The 18,472-nt window shown below is 56.4% G+C and overlaps 1 protein-coding gene across 5 annotated transcripts in view; it reads left to right on the forward strand.

The window, feature by feature from the left end:
• Positions 1 to 5,474: 5,474 nt before the first annotated feature.
• CRYBG2 (crystallin beta-gamma domain containing 2) overlaps positions 5,475 to 18,472 on the forward strand; it is a 41,781-nt gene continuing 28,783 nt past the window's right edge. For 2 of the 5 annotated variants that reach the window (XM_038531471.1, XM_038531476.1), the window contains exons 1-8: positions 5,476 to 6,014; positions 11,644 to 14,203; positions 14,641 to 14,688; positions 14,776 to 14,888; positions 15,058 to 15,187; positions 16,998 to 17,137; positions 17,962 to 18,088; positions 18,333 to 18,368. In XM_038531471.1, coding sequence (XP_038387399.1) covers positions 11,699 to 14,203; positions 14,641 to 14,688; positions 14,776 to 14,888; positions 15,058 to 15,187; positions 16,998 to 17,137; positions 17,962 to 18,088; positions 18,333 to 18,368 — 3,099 coding nt within the window. In that variant the 5' untranslated portion in view covers positions 5,476 to 6,014; positions 11,644 to 11,698. Of the gene's footprint in view, positions 6,015 to 11,643; positions 14,204 to 14,640; positions 14,689 to 14,775; positions 14,889 to 15,057; positions 15,188 to 16,997; positions 17,138 to 17,961; positions 18,089 to 18,332; positions 18,369 to 18,472 lie in introns of all 5 variants that reach the window. The other 3 variants (XM_038531472.1, XM_038531473.1, XM_038531475.1) reach the window with 3 other exon arrangements.

Below are 18,472 nucleotides of genomic sequence, written 5' to 3' on the forward strand. Positions count from 1 at the left end.
GTTGAGGCCTCCTGAGCTTCAACAGTGGAGGGAGAAGTCACTGTGTATTTGTCAGGCCTCACACCTCACCTGGAAGCAGGTCAGGGAACACAGCCAGGGAGAGCCTGTGATGCCCACTATGGGATGGGTGCTTGCAGCCATCCACATCTAGCTGGATTTGGGTCCTGCTTCCTTTCTGGGATCTAGTCCTCCAATCTCAGCTTGCCAATGGATAGTCCGCCTTCCAGGACTCTGCATGGTGCAGACTATGTTGCCAAGCACTGGGCCCACTGCCTTCTTTCCTGAACAGATGTTCTAGCACCTGCTGGAACACCTCCATGTACATCAGATGTACATCTGATGCTTCCCATCACCTTCTTGTCTCCCAGTTCACAGGAAACTAGTGTGCCTCCTTAGCTGGTACTCCCTGCCATGATCAGGAGGGGTGTGCTCCTCTCTCGGTACATGCCGGGATCTGAGCCGCCTGTGGGGGGTGGAAGGGCAGGAACACAAGGATGTCAATGTCCACTCATGACCAGGAAACACCATGCTGCCCTGTGTGCCAGGACCAGTTCCCGCGAGGGCAAAGAGCTAAGGAGGTCCAAGTCTAGGGGAGGGGCAGAGGCCCTACAAGGAGTGTAAACAGGTAAGAACTGGCAAAGAGAACCCAAACGAGGACTCTCCTAATGACCGACCTCTCTGCAGTCCCAGAGGATCCCCTCAGGTGTGCAAGGTGTTCTGCACCTCTGGACTCCTGGGAGTTAGCATCAGGTGGGAAAGGACACTGCCTGGAAGCAGGAGACCCAGGTTATAATCAGCAGCTATTACTGAACAGTAACAGCTGGCCGGCTTCCAGCAGGGGGCTCCGTTCGCGCCCCGTGGGTTTGAGCGCGGCTTCCCGGGCCGGGCGCGTCGTAGCTCTCCAGGAGCGCGCGGGACAGCTGTCACCAGGAGCCCACCGCGTCAGGGCCACGGCGGGGGGCTCTGGCCTCCCCAGGACGTGGGGATCAAGGTCCGGGTGTAAAGCCCACCGCGTCACCCCTTTGGCCCTGAGCCAGATGCCCAGCACTCGGGCTGAGCCCCACCCGCTCCGCCGGGCCGCGCCCCCTCCCGGTGTTGCCCCGCCCCCGCCTCCTCGCCCCGCCTCCTGGGCAGCCCCCGCCTCCGGGCCCCCGCTCGCGGGAGGTTCCTCTCTCCGCGCCCACCTCGTGCACCGCGGGTGTGGGGTCCCCGGCACGCGGGGCGCCCCTGAGGCCTCCCGAGGCCTAGAGAAGTCGCGCGGACCGCGCGGAGAGCACGGCAAGGGAGGGGAGGAGAAGTGGGGCTCAAGCAGGGGCCCCCCGCAGAGCGTACCCCCTGCCCGGGGGCCAGGGCAGCCTCTGGGTCCGTCCCCCGCCCTCAGGGACTGCGGGCGCGGCCGCTGTTTGCTCAAGGGGGCGGGCCGGAGAAGGCGTTTCTCTGCAGGGGAGCGGATCCGGGTGGCCCCCGGGGCCCGCAGCGCCGTAGAGCCTTGCCCTTGCCATGGCCGAGCGGCACGGGGGGCTGGGGGCGCGCCTGGCCCGCCGCTTGGCAAGGCTAGGGCTCTGGAGGGAGCGCCGGGGGAAGCGGACCCCGGAGGAGGCCAGAGCTCGGGATAGGTGAGGGGGATGGAGGAGGGCTGAAGGGGCGCCCCCGGCCCTGTGTGTGTGTGTGTGTGAGAGAGAGAGAGAGAGAGAGGGTAGTGGATGTTCAAATAAGCGTGTATGAGCGTCTCAGAGCATAAAAAAATGTGTTAGTGTGCTGCGATTTGGGGTATATGTGAACCCGGTCTTTAGAAAGTACCTGTGCTCTTTTAAAACTTTAAAACAACTTTTGCAATTCCCTAAACAAGCAGGCGGCCGGCGGACAGTGATTTCCTCTCTGTAAAGGCAAACGTGGTAGCTCCTCCCGCTCCTGTGGACTTTGATTGTCACATCACAGGCCAGTTTACCTCTGGTCTTCATTCCCTTTGTTGTGAGCATGACAAGCATCTGAGTTGCCTTAGACTGCACTGCATTTGCCCTTAGATGCCACGGGGACGATTTCCCCTGTCATCCCAGATCGTAATAACAATAAAGCTTTGTTTGCCCCTTGCTTCAGTGCCTTACCTGGATTATCTCATTTAATCCTCACAGCAGCTCTCTGAGGCAGGTAGTTCGTGTGATTCACATATGGAAATGGAAGTTCAGAGAGGTGAAGTCACCTGCCCAGTCACACAGCTGGGAAGTGGTGGAGCTGGGTTGCAAGCTTAAGCAGTCTGACTACTCCTGAGCCCGTATCCTGAAGCACTGGGCTGCTCTGTTGCCTGGAGACATTTCAGGACTGCCAGCCAGGGGGCCAGAGCACCATCCAAACCCTAGCTGCCACTGACCTTGTCACCTTGAACAAATTGCTTCCTCTGTCTGAGCCCATTCACTGGCAACTAATGTCCAGGTGGTAGGAAAAAGGCCCTGGATGGCAATGCTGAATGGCTGGGAGGTGCATAGTAAAGAGGACCCCAGTGGTTCACAGGACCTATATCTGAAAAGAGCGTGGAATATGTTCACAGGCCCGGGGTGTTGTGTATCTAGGTAGTTACCAGGCAATTTGTTCTGATCTTATCATGACACCGCTGTCTTCAGCAGCACTGGGAGGGGTGGGGTACCTGAGGACTAGGGCAGAGTGAGAGGAGGGGTTTGTTCTGCTCTCTCACACCAAAGAGAGAGAGAGACGAGGGGAGGGCCTAGCCACCCTGGAAAGCCTGGAAGCCTGGGTGCCCCTGGGGGTGCCCACACCCTGCCACTGCCCTGCCCGCCCCCACCTGGAAGACATGCCCTCTCCCATTACCAGGTCGGTTGGTTGGGCAGGAACCTGCCCTATAGGCCCAGGTGGTGGCACTGCCCCTCCCTTTCCCCACTTGAGAGGAGGCAGGGTTGGCATGCAGGTGAGTCAGGGGTTGGGAGGACATGGGAGGGACTGTGCATGCTCATGGGCCAGTGTGATGATACATCCCATGCAGGCACTTGGACTCGGTTCTCACCAGATGTGGGAAAGGGACTCCAGCATTAAGACACAGACCTCTCTGATCCCTGCAGATTCCCCGGGGTTGGGCACAGGGTGCACAGAGGAGGCAATGGAGGCACTCATTAGTGTCGTGATGTCCAACCAGCCCTTGGAATGGGACAGTTCTAGTGTCCTAACTCCAAGGCTCACCAGCTGTGTGACTCCAGGCAAGTTACTTCACCTTTCTGGGCCTCAGTTTCCTTATCTGAAAAACGGGAGCGTAGTATCCTCCTTGTAGGATTATTGTGAGGCCCGAAGAAGACCACTTGAGCACCATACCGAAGGCTCAGCTTGGCACTGGGAGGGCCTCAGCAAATGGCAAGTCTTTGAATTATTGAGATGCTGTCCTTTTTCTATATTCTGGCCTCGCTACAGACCTAGTCCTCGCTTTTGTCCTAAGTTCATCCCTGTCTCTTTCTCTCTTTTGGAGGAGTAGACAGCTGTGGGAGGGAGCAGAGGGGAGGCTGCTGTGTAGACCCTGCCCCACTCCCAAGGGTTCAGGACCTCAGCCTGCCTGTGTGCCCTGAGTGAAGTGGGCGAGGGCCCCAGGGTCCAGTCTGAGGGTGAGAAAGGAGGAGGTTACTTCACTCCTTTCCCTGTGCTTCCTTCCTAGGCCCTGGGGTGGCCAGAGCTGCCCTGACCTGGCCCAGGGCCTGGGCAGCACCAGCAATGTCAGCCTCCAGGTAAGAGTGAATCTGAAGCAGTAGGCGGGGAGGGGGTTTCAGAAGCTCTGGGAGGGGCTGCGCAGGCCCTGAGAACCCTGAGTTCTCTAATCTTCCCTCTGCCACTGATTCACTATGTGCCCCTAGGCAGATCATTCCCCCACCTCAGTTTCCCTATCTGCAAAATGGGAACAATGCCACTCATAGTTGTTGTGAGAAAGAAAGTCATGGATGCAGGACCTCCAGCGAGGGGCCTAGATGCTCTGGAAGCCTGAGCTTCCTAATGCCCAGGCCCTCGGGGAGGAGCCCCCTTTCCATACTCCCTCAGCTTGACCTTGTCTCATCTTTGGCCCCCTTTCCCCACTTCCTGGCACAGCACCTCAGGGGTGAAGCTGGACCAGTGGTCTCACTTACTGGCCACAATTCCCCTGTCTTCAGTGGGGACTTGAGCCATGGCTTGAACAGTGACAGGGTGTCCTCCCTTTGGAGGAGCAGAAGGCCTCCTCTGGAGGTGGCTCAAGCAGCCATGTGTCTGCGGTCCTGAATACCATTAGTAATTACTAGCATTTAATTGAGTGCTCATTATGTGCTGGTTACTCTGCGCGGCTTATCTCCTACTATCTTCACAACACTCCCAGGAAGCAGGTACTGTTATTATCATACCCATATTACACACTGGGAAGCTGAGATTGTGGCTAGGAAGTAGCAGAGCTGTGATTTGAGCCTGGGTTGCCTCGCTCCAGCCCCCCATGTGAATCACAGTGCCATCCTGTCTCTTGAAGTATTCAGCCCTTGGGGAACAAGAGGCTGTACCTATTTCACAGATGAGTAAATAGAGGTATTTGGGATCAAGGGCCCCTGCTAGGAGGACTTTTGAGCCCAGACCTGGCTCCTCTTTTACCAAGGACACAATCCTGCCCCTGAAGATTAGTGGTTTGGGGAGTAGTGTCCATAATGGGTGTGGAATCCCTGGCCCTCTCCCTTCACTCACTCACATGGCCAGGCTGGGCTGCAGGGAAAGAGAGCAGATGGAGATTAGGTTTGTCCCACTTTCAGGGGAACCCTCTTCCCTGGCTCCCTCACGGCCCATGTACACCTCTATGCCCAGGTACCTCCTCCTGGGTGTGCTTGGGATTCTCAGGCTGCGAGGTACTGGGTGTGGGGGCTGGTGGCTGTAAGCTCTCTGGAAGCCTGGAGTGGGCAGAGGCCATAGACACTTGTAGCAGGCATGCCCATGCAGTCCCCAACCCCCAGAGAAGTTGCTGCCGAAGGGCCAGAGGTCTGTGGATGCCTGGGAAGGTGGCCGTTGGCCTGAGAGTTGGGCCCTCACTGAGTGACTGCAGTCAAGTGGGTGTCCTCTCTGGGCCTCACTTCCCTCAGATTAGAAGCAGGAGAGTGAGTTAAATGCTGAGGTCCTTCCCAGAGCTCTGCCCTTGTCCAGTTCTCATGACCTTTAGGGCAGCTCTGCTTGATGTCAGAGCTCTGTTCAGCTTCTCCTGTGCCAAGGAGGGCAGTCAAGGGTGTTGAGAGGTGCTTGGAGGGCGAGGAGTGCTGTCACCATTCTCTTGCTTTTGCATTCCCTTAGGCCCAATCCCACAGCTGCTCGGAATGGGACCTTCAGGCGGGGAGCCGTGGTTCCTGGCTTTGGAAGAGGCGACACAGCTCTGGGGAGTCCACTCAACCCCTGGGGCGCCTACAGAGGCCAGCGGTGGGCAGTGCTTCCGACCTGGCCAACTACGCCTCCGTGGGACGGGAGAGCCTGGCACTAGCGGCAGAGCCTGCTGGTGCCAGGTGCCCCTCATGCCCGGTGCCAGCTCCTGGATGTTCGGAGCAAGGAACCCCAGGTCGCACTGGCCTGCAACCCCCGTACACTGCCCCGGAGGTTCCTCTGAGGCCTGAGCCACTGGGCAACCTGGAAAACCTGCTGCCCCGCCCAGTGTCTTTCCCCGAGGCAGAAGGGGCAAAGGGCGAGCCTGTCACACCGGAGCCAGCCCTGTCAGATCCAGCCCAAATCCTACGCGAGTGTCCCTCTGCCAGGAAGACCCGCTACCACATCACTATCACCCTACAGGGGCACGGGCAGGCACCTGGGGAGGAGGCTGAGGAGCCTAAACCGGCCCGACCAGCTCTCCACCCCTGCGGCCCTGAGGAATCCAGGGGCTGGCAGGAGCCTCCCCAGGGGCCCCGCCCCATCACAGGGTGCCTGACAGACCTGCCCCAGGAGCCCCGGCGGAGAGCCCCACTGCACCAGGAGATCACAGCCCAGTGGCAGGAGCTCCAGGGCCACTGGACGCCCGGGTCCCCACGCGGACGGTGAGTAGGGTCAGTCCCCACGTGGGCCGACAACGAGAGCGGCAACTGGCCTGGCTGCCCCCTCTTGGGTCCCTGCCTGGTCTCTGGGCTTTTCCAACCCAAGGCCCATTCATTCAGCTCCCTGGGCGTGAGCGGACTCTGTCCTGACCACCCAGCTCTGCCCTCCTCTCCCTCCCCTCATCTGCAAGCTACCTCCGGGGAACTAATGCCTCTCTCCTTCTCTGTCAACCTGAGGAGGAGGAGGATAGCTTGTCATGGAGGGGAGGAGGAAGGGTCATCTTCTCCTCAGCAATACCCACCCCTCCTTGGTTCTGTTTAGGACACCACAGACCCAGCCTGGGGATAGGTGCCCAGCCAAAGTGCTGGGTGTCCCGGGACAAGCTGCTTAACCTTTCTGGGCCTTGAGCTGTTGAATAGATTTGGTAGCTGGAGGTAAAGAGGGAGGAGGTGGTCATGGGACATGCTTTGAACTCCAGGGAATTGGGCCGCTGAAACAGCAGGGATGCTCATTACTAACGCCTCAGTCGCAGCAATAATTACCCCACCTGGCTCTGGGGTGGCGACCACAGACGAGCCTCGAGGTTCCCAAGCCTCAGTTTTCATTTGTGTTAAAATGACTCTCCTGGATCTGTCTGGTAGGCCCAGAGGTAGAAGGGTGGGTCCCTTAAAACTCAGGAGGGGGTGATGTCTCTAGGGCCACCAGGAAGGGGCACTGGGCCTTATACAGGGCCCTGAGAATTCCTGAGGATGATGGTGGTGGCTGTTACTTATGGCTTCTTTTCTAAGCATCATTCTTTTTTCTTTTTTCTTTTTTTAAAGACTTCTTTATTTTAGAGAGGGTGTGTGTGTGTGTGTGCACGCACGCGTGCACACGCGCAGGGGAAAGGCAGAGGGAGAGGGAGAGAGAGAGAATCTCAAGCAGACTCTGCCCTGAGCGTGGAGCCTGACTTGGGGCTTGATCCTATGACCCTGAGATCATGACCTGAGCCAAAACCCAGAGTCGGGCACTTCAGTGACTATGCTACCCAAGAGCCCCCTAAGCATAGTTCTTTTTAATCCTCAAAAAGCCCCATGAAGTAGGCCTGATCTTGCTCACTGCCCCCATTGCCATAAGGAAACTAAGGTTCAGGGAGGTTACATCACTTGCCTAAAGTCAACTAGATTGGGAAAGAAGACGTCAGAACTTGAACCTGGAGGCCTGTGGCTCTAACCACTGCTTTCTCCTGCCTCTCCCAGAGGCTTGGTGGGCCCTGTGCCGCCAGTAGAGGGTTGAGTGGCTGCTGTAGTGGGTTTTCAGTGACCCTGTGGAGGTAGATTTGGCAGCATCAGGAATGCCCAGGCCCCTGGGCGGGAGTCAGGGTACCTCATTCTGGGGTAAGGAAGAGGGAAAGGCGGGAGCCAGGCTGGCTCAGACACCTGCTCTGGTGCTCCAGCGGGGAGAGAAGGGCTGCAGAGAGAGGGAGAGTGGGGGGAGGAGGCAGGCCTTGGAGAAGGAAGAAGCAGTAGGTTTAGCTGAGGGGACTCGGGCTCTACCTGCCACTCCCGGCTATTTTGGGACAAGGTAGCTAATGACAGACTCTGGCTGGAGGCTAGGCTTGCTTACAGAGGCAGGAAGCGGACCTCCAGGGATATTATCCTTCTCTGACCCCTTTCTGGGCAAAGCAGTCTCTGGGTTAGGATGGGCAGATGTTGGTGGGGGGCGGCGGGGATGTGGGACAGAGTTGGGGCTGCAAGTAGGATTGTGTAAGATATGTATGCATTTGTGTGTGTCTGTGTTCAAGTGCAGGCAAATATCAAGAGGAGGAGGAGGAGGGCTGTGTGTTGACCATGTGTCCTATGACTGTGGGCATGTGTTACTAGGTCTGTGTGTTTCTGTGAGTGTGTGACTTGTGCGTCCACCGTGTCTCAGAGTGTCTTTAACTTTGACTCTGTGAGTCTGACCCTGTTGGTCTCTGTGTCTGTTTTTGTGCCCGTGTGACTCGGTGGGTCTGTGTGTCAGCGTGTGCCTGTGTGACGCAGCATGTATTTGTGGGCCTGTGGGCCTGTGGACTGGTTTGGCCTAGTTTGGGGGTGACTCACAGGTAAGCGGGGAGAATCCAGGACTTGTTGGATTAGACAAGGCTCTTTCCCACACTCCCCCCACCCCCTCCTCAGCCTCTCCCTTTCCCGGCCCCACACACCTAGTTTGGAGGTCACAGTCATCCTGCCAACAGATCCATTTCTGGTCTGGGGCCCCAAAGAAGAGAGAGCTCTGGGAATGAGGACTTCTGCTAGCCTAGGAGAGGCATCCTGGGTCATTAGGGTGTGTCTTCAGAGCAAGGACACAAGGGGGCAGCTATATTCAGGCAGATTCCAGCACAGTTTGAAGAACACTCCAGCAGTCATGACTATCCAGGGATAGGACAGGTCAACTGTCAACTGGTGACCTCTATATCCCTAGAAGTATGCAAGCAGAAGCCAATGACCACATGTTTATGGAATGAGTGACTGGCAGGGGTGTTGTTCAGGGGCTGGGCTGGCTTGAGAAAGGCATGGAATTCTGATTGCTAGGAGGTCATTTACGATATCTGATCTGATGACCAATGGCTTCCTTTGAAGATGTTCTCTTGATGCTTTGCCAAAACCAATAGGGCCTTCCAAATGTGGCTCCTGTTTTTTTTGTTTTTTTTTTTAGATTTTATTCATGAGAGAGAGAGAGAGAGAGAGAGAGAGAGAGAGAGAAGCAGGCACCATGCAGGGAGCCTGATGTGGGACTCGATCTTGGGACTCCAGGATCATGCCCTGGGCCAAAGGCAGGCACTAAACCCCTGAGCCACCCAGGGATCCCCTGTGGTTCCTGTTTTTACATCTAATTCTTTGACCCCTGAACTCCTAGATTACCATCTTTGGGTGAACCAAGCCAGGGCCTAACACATCACGTAACACTGGATGAACAAATGAATGAATCAATCAATCAATGACTTAGAAACCCAGTCTCTGCCATTTAATGTTAATGTCCTCAGGGGCAGGGAATCTCAATGGAACCCTAGTACTTATTATTGCAGAAATAAAGAGGAGACTCAGTGGGGGGCTCAGTGATAGGTTGAAGCTCCTTGTCTGGAGTCTCAGCAGGCACAACAAGGTTCTATTAGAAGGAAAGGGGCTCCTCAGTGAGGGGGGTGGGGAGAGGAGCCTCAGCAAAGGGCTCTGATGTGGGGCCTCAGATGTCTGGTTGTGTCCTGCTCTCAGGAATTCTGGTCTGGGGAAAGGTTTGGAGATTCATGTCAGGCCCCTCCCTTCCCCATATGCAAGGATTTTCCAGGGCCACTCAGATCCTGTCATAATTTCCCATGGTTCTGGAGTCAAGTCAGGCTTCCCTAGGCCTCAGCCCCTTTCATCTCTGTTCCTCATAAAACCTGAGTCACTTCTAGGGCCACAGAGCAGGATCAAAGTTCTGGGTTCCACCAGCTTCTCAGGAGGGAAGAAAATAGAGGTGGGGGAGGGGAGTTGGGGGAATGGGAGCATTTCTGGCCTTAATGTCCCTTATAATGGCCCGAGGGGCTGCCTCATGAGAGAACTGGCCTGGAGATGGGCTGGCCCTGAGGCTGAGGATGAATAGCCTGACCTCTTGGATCCTTGGGATCTGAGAATAGGGTTGTCCTGTTCAGCACAGGCTGGAAGTTGGAGTGGGAGCTGAGTGGTCCCTCCAGCACTACTGTGGCCCCCTTTAAAAAGTAGAGCCTCCAAACCATAGAGTCTCTGTTCACCAAATAATTAACGTTAGGGAGTTTACTCCCTAATGATGGTCAGGTGCTTAAGGTTGGGGTTCAAGTCTTTTTTTTTTTTTTAATTTTTATTTATTTATGATAGTCACAGGGAGAGAGAGGGGCAGAGACACAGGCAGAGGGAGAAGCAGGCTCCATGCACCAGGAGCCCGACGTGGGATTCGATCCCAGGTCTCCAGGATTGCACCCTGGGCCAAAGGCAGGTGCTAAACCGCTGTGCCACCCAGGGATCCCTGGGGTTCAAGTCTTGCCTCTGCCACTGTGTGTGATTCTGGGCAAGTTTCTTAACCCCCCTGAGCCTTTTTTTGTTCTCATCTGCAAAATGGGGAGGTTTGTTTAGAAATGGTTCTTTGAGGTATCAAATACATGGGATTCTTTTGAAGATTCACTAGGACAATGGACATAAAGCAGTTAGCAAGGTGCTCCGTCCTGAGTAAGCCCTAAGCCCTCAAGAGATGGCTATTCTCGTTATTATTACTATTACTATTGAACCAGAGAGATTCACCTGAGAGTTTCTAGAGAGCTTATTGCTACTCCCTACCCATTAAAGGAGATAATAGAGACCCAGAGAGATCAAGGAAGGGTTAGGAAAAAAAATAAGACCCAGGCTCCAGCCCTCAAGGAGCGAATGTGAAATGTGCTTGCTGAAGAGGCTTATGGGAGTAGCAGGATGTGCTCAGAGCCTTGGCCTAGTGGACAGGAGGGAAGATGCCCGGACACGGATTCAAACGGGAATTCTAACCACAGCCCGGCGGCTTAGCAGCTGCACCGCCCTGAGCCAGTCTCTTCTCTTCTCGGACCCTCGGTTTCTTCATCTGTACAGATAATCACAGAGGAGAAAATTGAGGGAAAGTACATTCACAGGCAAAGTGCTGTGTGCTGCTGGGCTTCATTCAGACTCACAGGTGCACTTAGGCTCCAGCAGCTGTCACCACATGCTCTGCCCAGCACAGGTGTGCATGCCCGTGAACATTTGCTCACAGTTTTCCAAGGTGATAGTGGGAAATTTTTGTTTTGGGTTTTTTTTTTTTTTTTTTTTGAAGATTTTGTTTTTTGAGAGAGAAGGAGGGAGAGAGAGGGAGAGAGAGAGAGAGAGCGCAGAAGTGGAGAGGAGCTGGGGAGGGGCAGACTCCCCACTGAGCACAGAGCCTGATGCGGGGCTAGATCCCAGGACCCTGAGATCATGACCTGAGCCCAAGTCAGACGCTTAACCAACTAAGCCACCCAGGTGCCCCTCCAGTGTTTTTGTTTTTAAGCAACTTGTCATTCTTTCTCTCCTATTGGACTTGGACAATAACTATGAGACACATACCCTTAGTATTCCAGTTTTGTGACTGGGGTCCCTGAAGCTTGAAGGGGAGAGGTAGCTGGCCCAGGGTTATTCAGCTAGTAAGCAATAGGGTCAGGGGAAACTTGGCTTTGCCAGAGCCCACATCCCATCTTTCCTTACCTTGCCTTAAAATTATCAGGGACAGGGTCAGAACAGTTGCCTGGTTTCCTAATGTTTGGCTTCTGGAGGACTAGACCCAGGGCTCCTTGGGGCAGAGTCATGGCCCTATTCACAGACCAGTGAATCCAACCCATATGCTTTTTTGCTCTCTCCCCTCTGTCTCCTTCCAGGCTCGGGCCTCAGCTTCACCCCTTGAAGGACTCTGGCATTGGGGATCATCTGAAAGTGGGGAGATGGTGGGAGAGCTGGGAGTATCATGCCCATTTTACAGATGAAGAAACAAAGGCCCAAAAAGTCAAATGACTTTCCTGGGGTTACTGAGCCTGAGCTTGGCAGGGGTAGTTACTCTGTACTGCTGAGAGCCACCCTCCCCACCCCTTGACCCTGTCTCTCTTCTTCCTGGCACCATCTGCAGGGAGCTGGACCATACTGAGCCAAGGACATCTCTGGACAGGTTGCTGGGGCCCGACATGGAGGGGGCAGGTGGGCCCCCGGCTCAGGCTGAGGCCCCAGTGGTGAGCACCACACTGGCGTGGCGGCGGCCCCCTGCCCAGGAAGAGATGAGACACCGTTTTCACAAGGTGTCCCTGGTGTCGGGGGCCCAGACAGAAGCCCCCCGGGAGGAGATGTTGGAGTACAGCCATGGTCGAGAGGAAGTCAATGGCTTTGCAACCCGGGCAGAATCGACTATAAGTTACAAGGGACCCCGGGATGGGGCCGGCTCCAAGAGCTTCCAGAGCCACGGGCCCATCTTTTCCAAGAAGTACACGCTACTCCCCAAGGAGAAGAGGCCAGTGGGGAGACGGAAGGAGGCCGTAGACCAGGGCGACAGCAGCCCCCAAGAGCCCAGGACTGAGCAGGCCAACCCGGAAGCCCTGGCCAGGACAGAGCTTTTGGTGCCCCTGCCCGGGCCCCGGGAGCCCAGCCCCCACCCGGGCGTCAGCCTCAGCAGTGGGAGCCCCCGGAGCCTCGAGGAACGCCGGGTGACGCGCACCGTGCAGACCACCGTGGTGGTGGGAGGGCACGTGGAGCGGCGGGTGAACAGCTCCGTGACCGTGGGCCCAGGGCCGTGGGGCGAGGCCCAGCCCAGGGGCCGCAATGTTGTTCGCGCAGTACGGGCAGTGGTCGTGAGCCCCCAGGCCGAGGGCTCCCCTACCCGCAGTCAAGCCCGGGAGCTGCTAAGTAGCCTCGTACCTACTGAGCGGAGCCCCGCTGCCAGCCGGCTTCCCAGGCCCACGGCTGTTGTGCCAAGGAATCCGGGTCTGGGTGGCCCAGGGGGCGCGGCCTCGGGGCAGCTGCCTGAGCCGGGGATGGCAGAGCCAAAGGACAGATCTGCTCTGGGCCCTGCAGGCAGCTCGGAGGATGGTCACCCGCCTCCGAACCAGGACGTCCCTGCAGCTCACCCAGAGCAAGACCAGAGCCGAGCCCCTGAGGTCCTAACGCGGCAAGGAGCCTCCGGGCCCACCCAGCCCTCTCCCCAGATTTCTCGGAGCCATGTGTCATTACCCTCCTCTCTCGGACGCCAGACTCCTACTCCCTCCCTGGACCCAGAGCACCCCCCAGAGCAGCCAGCGGTGCCCACATACCCCAGGACCCAGCTTACTCTCAAGCCCAGGGTACCCCAGGCGCTGCCCTCCATAAAAAGGGAGGGGCTCACAGATCCCTCTGTTGTCACCAGCCCACCCATGGCGAAGAGCGAGGTGCTTGTTACCGGCCCTGGACAGTCTCTTGCTCCATCCTCTACAAGACGGAAGGCTGTCCCTAGCTCAGGAGCGCTTTCGGCTCCATCCTCCCCGGGGAATAAGCTTGTTCGGGACTCTGAACATGTCCCTGTCTTCTCCCTTACCCAGGCAGAGGTGGTGGCAGGCCCTGCTGCTCCTGCTGCCTCATCTCCCAAGCCAAGCAAGGTGGTCCAGGCCCCAGCAGGCAGCCCTAGCACCCCAAAAGAGGCTGTCCATGTTACTAAAGGTGACCTTGCTTCTTGTCCCAGCCAGGATGAGGCTGTTGAAGGCCTGACCACTTTCACTATCCCATCTCCCCAAGAGGAGGAGATTGTTGAGGGCTCCAAAGTGAGCCCCATCGCATCTCCCACCCAAAAGGAGCTTGTCCAGGATCCTGGTGCTCCTGCTGCCCCATTTTCCACCCAGACAGTGATTGCCCAGGACACTGCTGTTCCCCCTGCCCCCTCCTCAGAGGGTAAGGTGTCCCCCAGCCCAGGAGGGCCCCCTGCCTCAGTGCTGATAAGAGCAGAGGCCAGCCTGGAGTCCCAAATTGTCCCCAACTCCACTGAGGGCGAAATGCTCCCAGAGACATCCAGGGAGGAGGAGGAGGTGGCCCTGGCTGCTGACATGGAGATGTTCCTGGATACTCTGCGGAGCATGGAGCCGCCCGAGATCCTCCGCACTCACCGGCTGCCACGAGCCCCCCGGTCCTCCTACCTGGCCATGTATGCTACGCTGCCTGCCATCGAGGAGGACCAGCCCGGACCATGGGTGCTGGGACCCAGCCCCCAGGAGGTGCCCACACTAGAAGGGAAAGAGGAAGAGGAAGAGGAGGAGGAAGAACCAGAGAACCCCTACCTAAGTGACGATGAGAAGCTCCAGCGCAGGCAGGAGAAGGCCGGGCCTAGCCCCTCCTGGGACTCTCGCCCTGCGAGGCCCCCCCAGGTCTCTTGTTCTCCTCTGGAGATGATGAAGAAACATGTAGCAGATGCCAAGGGCCCCCGCCCAGAGCTGGGGCCAGAGTGGCAAGCAAGCAGTAGGCCTACTTCTCGTCTTGGAGGCAGCCTTCTCTTCAGTGGTCTGGTGTCTGCCACCCAGGAGGCCCCCATCTCGGAACCACTGGGCACAAAACTATCTGCTCTGCCACCCCACGTGACACCTGGAACCAGGAAGGTGCCAGGACAGCTGCCCCTGCTCTGCAGCGAAAGGCCACCACCAGAGAAGCCTGCTTGTGCCCAGCCCCTGGTGGGGTGGGTGAGTGAGACCTTGGATGAGCAAGGGAGGGTGCCTGACCTCATCTGGGGCAGGGTTTGGGTGGCATGAGCACTGTGGCACTGGGAACAGAGTCTGGAGAGGCCAGAGGCTTGGATCTGATGTCTAGTTCAGTGTGACCTTATATAAGCCACAATTTTCTGGGCCTCAGTTTCCCTATTCACATAGCAGGAGGCTTACAACTTTGGAATCCAAAGGGCTTAGTGGCTCTGATCTCTTGGAAGCTGGGGAAAGGGAGTGATAGGCACCTGCCCCCTGGGATGGGTGATGAGGTCCCTGGAGTTAGTGACATCCTCTGTGGGCAGCTCTTTGGGTATGGAGGCCAATAGGGAGCAGGTGGGATCCTTGGAATGACAGGTTGTGGGGAGGCAGTAAGGAAGCCACACCATAAGACTTTTTATCACCTCCCTCCATGCCAGAGCCCAGCATTGAAGATCCAGGGCAAGCTGAACACCAGGCCTGGAAAGGTAGGGGGGAAGGCTGTGGGGAGGGGGAGCAGCAGGAGGCGGGGACCCGGGGACAGGGCCTGAGGATTCCCTCTGCGTCCTCTCCAGATGATCCTCTTCTCAGAGCCTGGCTGCCAAGGCAGCAGCAGGGAGGTCTGGGAAGACACTGCTGACACCTCCAGTTGGCCCCGGGTGGCCTCCGTGAGGGTGGTTCGAGGCTGGTGAGTGCAGGCTGCCGGGGCGAGGCAGGGGGCTGCTTGTGGACCTACAGGATTTCAGAGCAATGAGATGTACCTGGGCCAACCTGACGGAAACCCCCTCAGGCACCCCCCCCCTGCTTTGTGGGTACATCCTCTACCCACCCATGACCCTGGGTCTCTGTGCCTACAGCTGGGTGCTATACGAAGAGCCAGAGTTCCGGGGCAGGAAGCTGGTTGTGCCTGAAGGAGATGTGGATTTAGGAGCCCCAGGGCCAGCGTGGAGCACCCAGGGCATTGGCTCTGTGAGGCGGGTTGTCCGGGTAAGTGGCTGGGAGCGGGGACCAGATGCTCCCCAGGCCCTGAGGACGGGGACAGCCTAGGTGCCTGCAGTTGGAATGGCTAGGAGAGCTTATATGGGTGAGGAGCTTAAATGGGGCTTATTATGGGGTCACCTATAGATTCCTGACCTCAAAGCTATCTGGGGAAGAAAGGAGTTCTGGGGTGCTTGGCCTGGCTTGGGGAGGCAGGGGGCAGATAGAGGCCAAGCCCCAGTTTGGGAGAGCAGCCTGGGAAAGTATGAGCTGGACTTGGAGAAGGATTCAGTTAGAGCAACAGAAATGCGCGGGAGTGGCTATGGGTGCCAGCCCACCCCCCAGGGCCCAGGATCTCAGGCCCACAGTTAGACCCAGGGTGCCACAGCTGTTTGCTCATTTGCTCACCAATGCTGGTTAATGTCTGCTGCATGCCAGGCACCATGCCAGGCAATGGGTAGGTGGGGAGATCTGCTCTCTGCCCTGCAGGACTCATGGTTGAACTAGGGTATGAGGGTTGGACTTGAAGCAAGAAAGCCAAATAATCAGATTAGGGGTTTATAAACATCCCTCTGGCTACCAGGAGGAGAAATCTGGGACTCAGGAAGGCCAGGCAGGGCTGTGATTTCCAGGTGAGGGGCACCTCTGACTTTGGAGGGAGAAGTGTGTAGTTTGAAAAGGCATGGTCAGTGTTATGGTTTCGTATAGTTTTTGACAAAACTGTCTTGGCCACTAGAGACACAGAAGAGAAAGCAGTAACTCTAAAGGCAGGACCTATCAGACTTTTTTTTTTTTTTTTAATTGAAGTTTGAATAACTCCAAGACAGTGCTGTTGCAATACTCCTGGTAAGAGGACGAGAGCTGACGAGTCTTAATGAGGGCAGTGGCCCAGCTATGCAAAGGAGGGAATAGTTTTGAAAGCCTCTCCGGAAACACACAAATGTTTGTAGACAGTTTATTGAGAGCTTCTCACGATAAATTCATCTTCATGTAGGAGGTAACGAGGAGTAAGAGAAAAAAAAAAAAAAAACAAGAGCTTTGAAGTCAGGTGGGGGACCTAGTTTGATTTGATTCGTTCAGCATCGATTGGGCACCTGGTGTGTTCTAGGCATGTGGGAGGTGCTGGTTGCAACACTGAACAAAAACCATATTGCTCTGTTCTTTACCCTGCTACGTACAGGCTTTGTGCCCAAGGGCAGGCCGCTTAACTTCGCTGAGCCTCACTTTCCTAGCCTGTGAATGGAGTAATAACTCCTGTTGGGAGGGCCAACTGAGATGGAGTAGGACATGCCCTTACCACAGTGCCTTGCACTCAGTAGGTGCTTCATAAGCATCTGATGAAGCAGCGAGGGAATGACATGGTCCTGGCGGGAAAGAAACACCCAGAATGCAGAGAGGATCCTCTGCTGCCTGGGATAAGTTGCAGATAGAAGCCAGTCTGGACTAGGGCAGGAATTGTTTACAAAGGAAGAGTCAAAGTTAGATCTCAGGAAACAGTCAATCCTACTTGTCTCTGGGTTGGAAATCAGGGTACCCAGAGGCATGGTACTTGGCAGGCTCCCGCTGGGAACTTTGGACCTCTGGTGCCAAAGGTCCAGCGCCAAAGAGAGGGCTTTGGTCTCAGGCTTGTCTGGCCCACTTTGCAGAGAACGCCCCAGTTACCCTCTGGCTTCTGTGGAGATGTCCACAAAGCGTTCCCAGAAGCGCTCTGGAGCCCTGGTTGGACACAGTTGGGGAAGCAGTTACTGGCAGGGTGTGGGGGGTGTTCTCTGAGGAGCACTGCTTTACACTTCTTTTTCATCCCTCTTTCCTTCTATAGGACTACAGTACCCCAGAGATCATCGTGTACTCTGAGAAGGGCCTCAAGGGGGAGCAAGTGGAGCTAACCGATGCCTTGGAGGACACCCAGGGCCTGGAGAAGCCCCTACAGGCCGCATCTGCCACTGTCTCTGCAGGACTGTGAGTCTGGGCTATTCTGGAAACCCTTCATTTTACATTCATTGTTCTAAGTGCTGGGGACACAGAGGTGATGGGACACAACTCCTGCCCTCAAGAAGTGCTTAGTCTACTGGAGGGGACAGGCAAGTAAAAAGACAGTGGCGATCAGAGTCCTGGTATGGGGCAGCACAGAAAAGCACCGAAGCAGCCTGAGGTCAGAGAAGCCTCCCTGGAGGAGGAGACACCTCAGCAGGGGTGAGCCGACCACAGAAGAATCTCAGCATAATGAGAGCAGGGCATGAGGGACTTTGTAGGTTTTGTTCACTACTCTCTCCCTGATGCCTGAAGCAAGGGCTGGCACGGGGTAGATGCCCCTAAATATTAATGAATTAATTTAATGGGGAAGAATATACCTAGTGGAGGGAACAATACCTGCAAAGGCTCAGAGGTGAGAGATCTAAGCCTCAAAAGTTGAATCTGGCCCAACCAAGCAGCAGGTGGGGAGATGTGAAGACCAGGAGTATGATCAGGGGACAGATCAAAAGGCCTCTGTGCAGCTGGGCTATCTTGTGGGGGCTAATGGGAAGCTACTGGGGGTCCCTAAGCAGGTATGTGTGCAGGAAAGAATTCTCCAGCTGCTGTGTGAAATTAGAGCGCGCTGGGCCAGAGGAAGAGGGATCAGTGGAGTGGCTACTGCAGATTAGGGGGTCCTGAAATATCCTCCAGTGTCCCCTTGATGGGGGCCTCTTCCCCTAAAATTCCTTCTCCCCTCTAAACTTCCCCCCATCCACCAATCTGTGTCCCTGGGTATCTGGGGTAGAGCTGCCTCTCTGCCTCCTCCCCAGGTGGCTGCTGTACCCCAAACCCTCCTTTGAAGACTCTCCCTGCATTCTGGAGCCTGGAGAGTACCCGACCTTGGAGGCCTGGGGTACATCTGACCTCAGAGTGGGCTCCTTGAAGCCCATGAGATTGGTAAGGGGCAAGTGGTCACAGGTGACCTTGTCCTGCAATTCTGGGGGAAGAAGTAGGGCCTGGGGGCTCCTGCTGAGCATGGGATGGAGAGGGAGGTGTGGAATTAGCCCAAGGGGTGAGGCAGAGGGAAGACAGAGGGTTGGCCATTTTTAGGGGTCTCAGGATCAAGTAAATCCTGGGTTGCCAGCCCCCATCTGTCTTCTTTCACCTCTGGGCTGGCGCCTCAGCTTTGTCTCCTCTGCAGGGCTGCCCAAGCGTGGAGAAGCCAAGGGAGCCCAAGGTAAGAGTCTGGGCTGCACTGTCAAAGACGGCCTTTGGGTAGGGTGTGTATATGTGTGTGGCTACCTTAGCCTGGACCAGAAGACAGGAGAGGAGAGTGCTGGG

This window comes from Canis lupus, chromosome 2 (assembly GCF_011100685.1).
Source record: "Canis lupus familiaris isolate Mischka breed German Shepherd chromosome 2, alternate assembly UU_Cfam_GSD_1.0, whole genome shotgun sequence".
Lineage (NCBI taxonomy): Eukaryota > Metazoa > Chordata > Mammalia > Carnivora > Canidae > Canis > Canis lupus.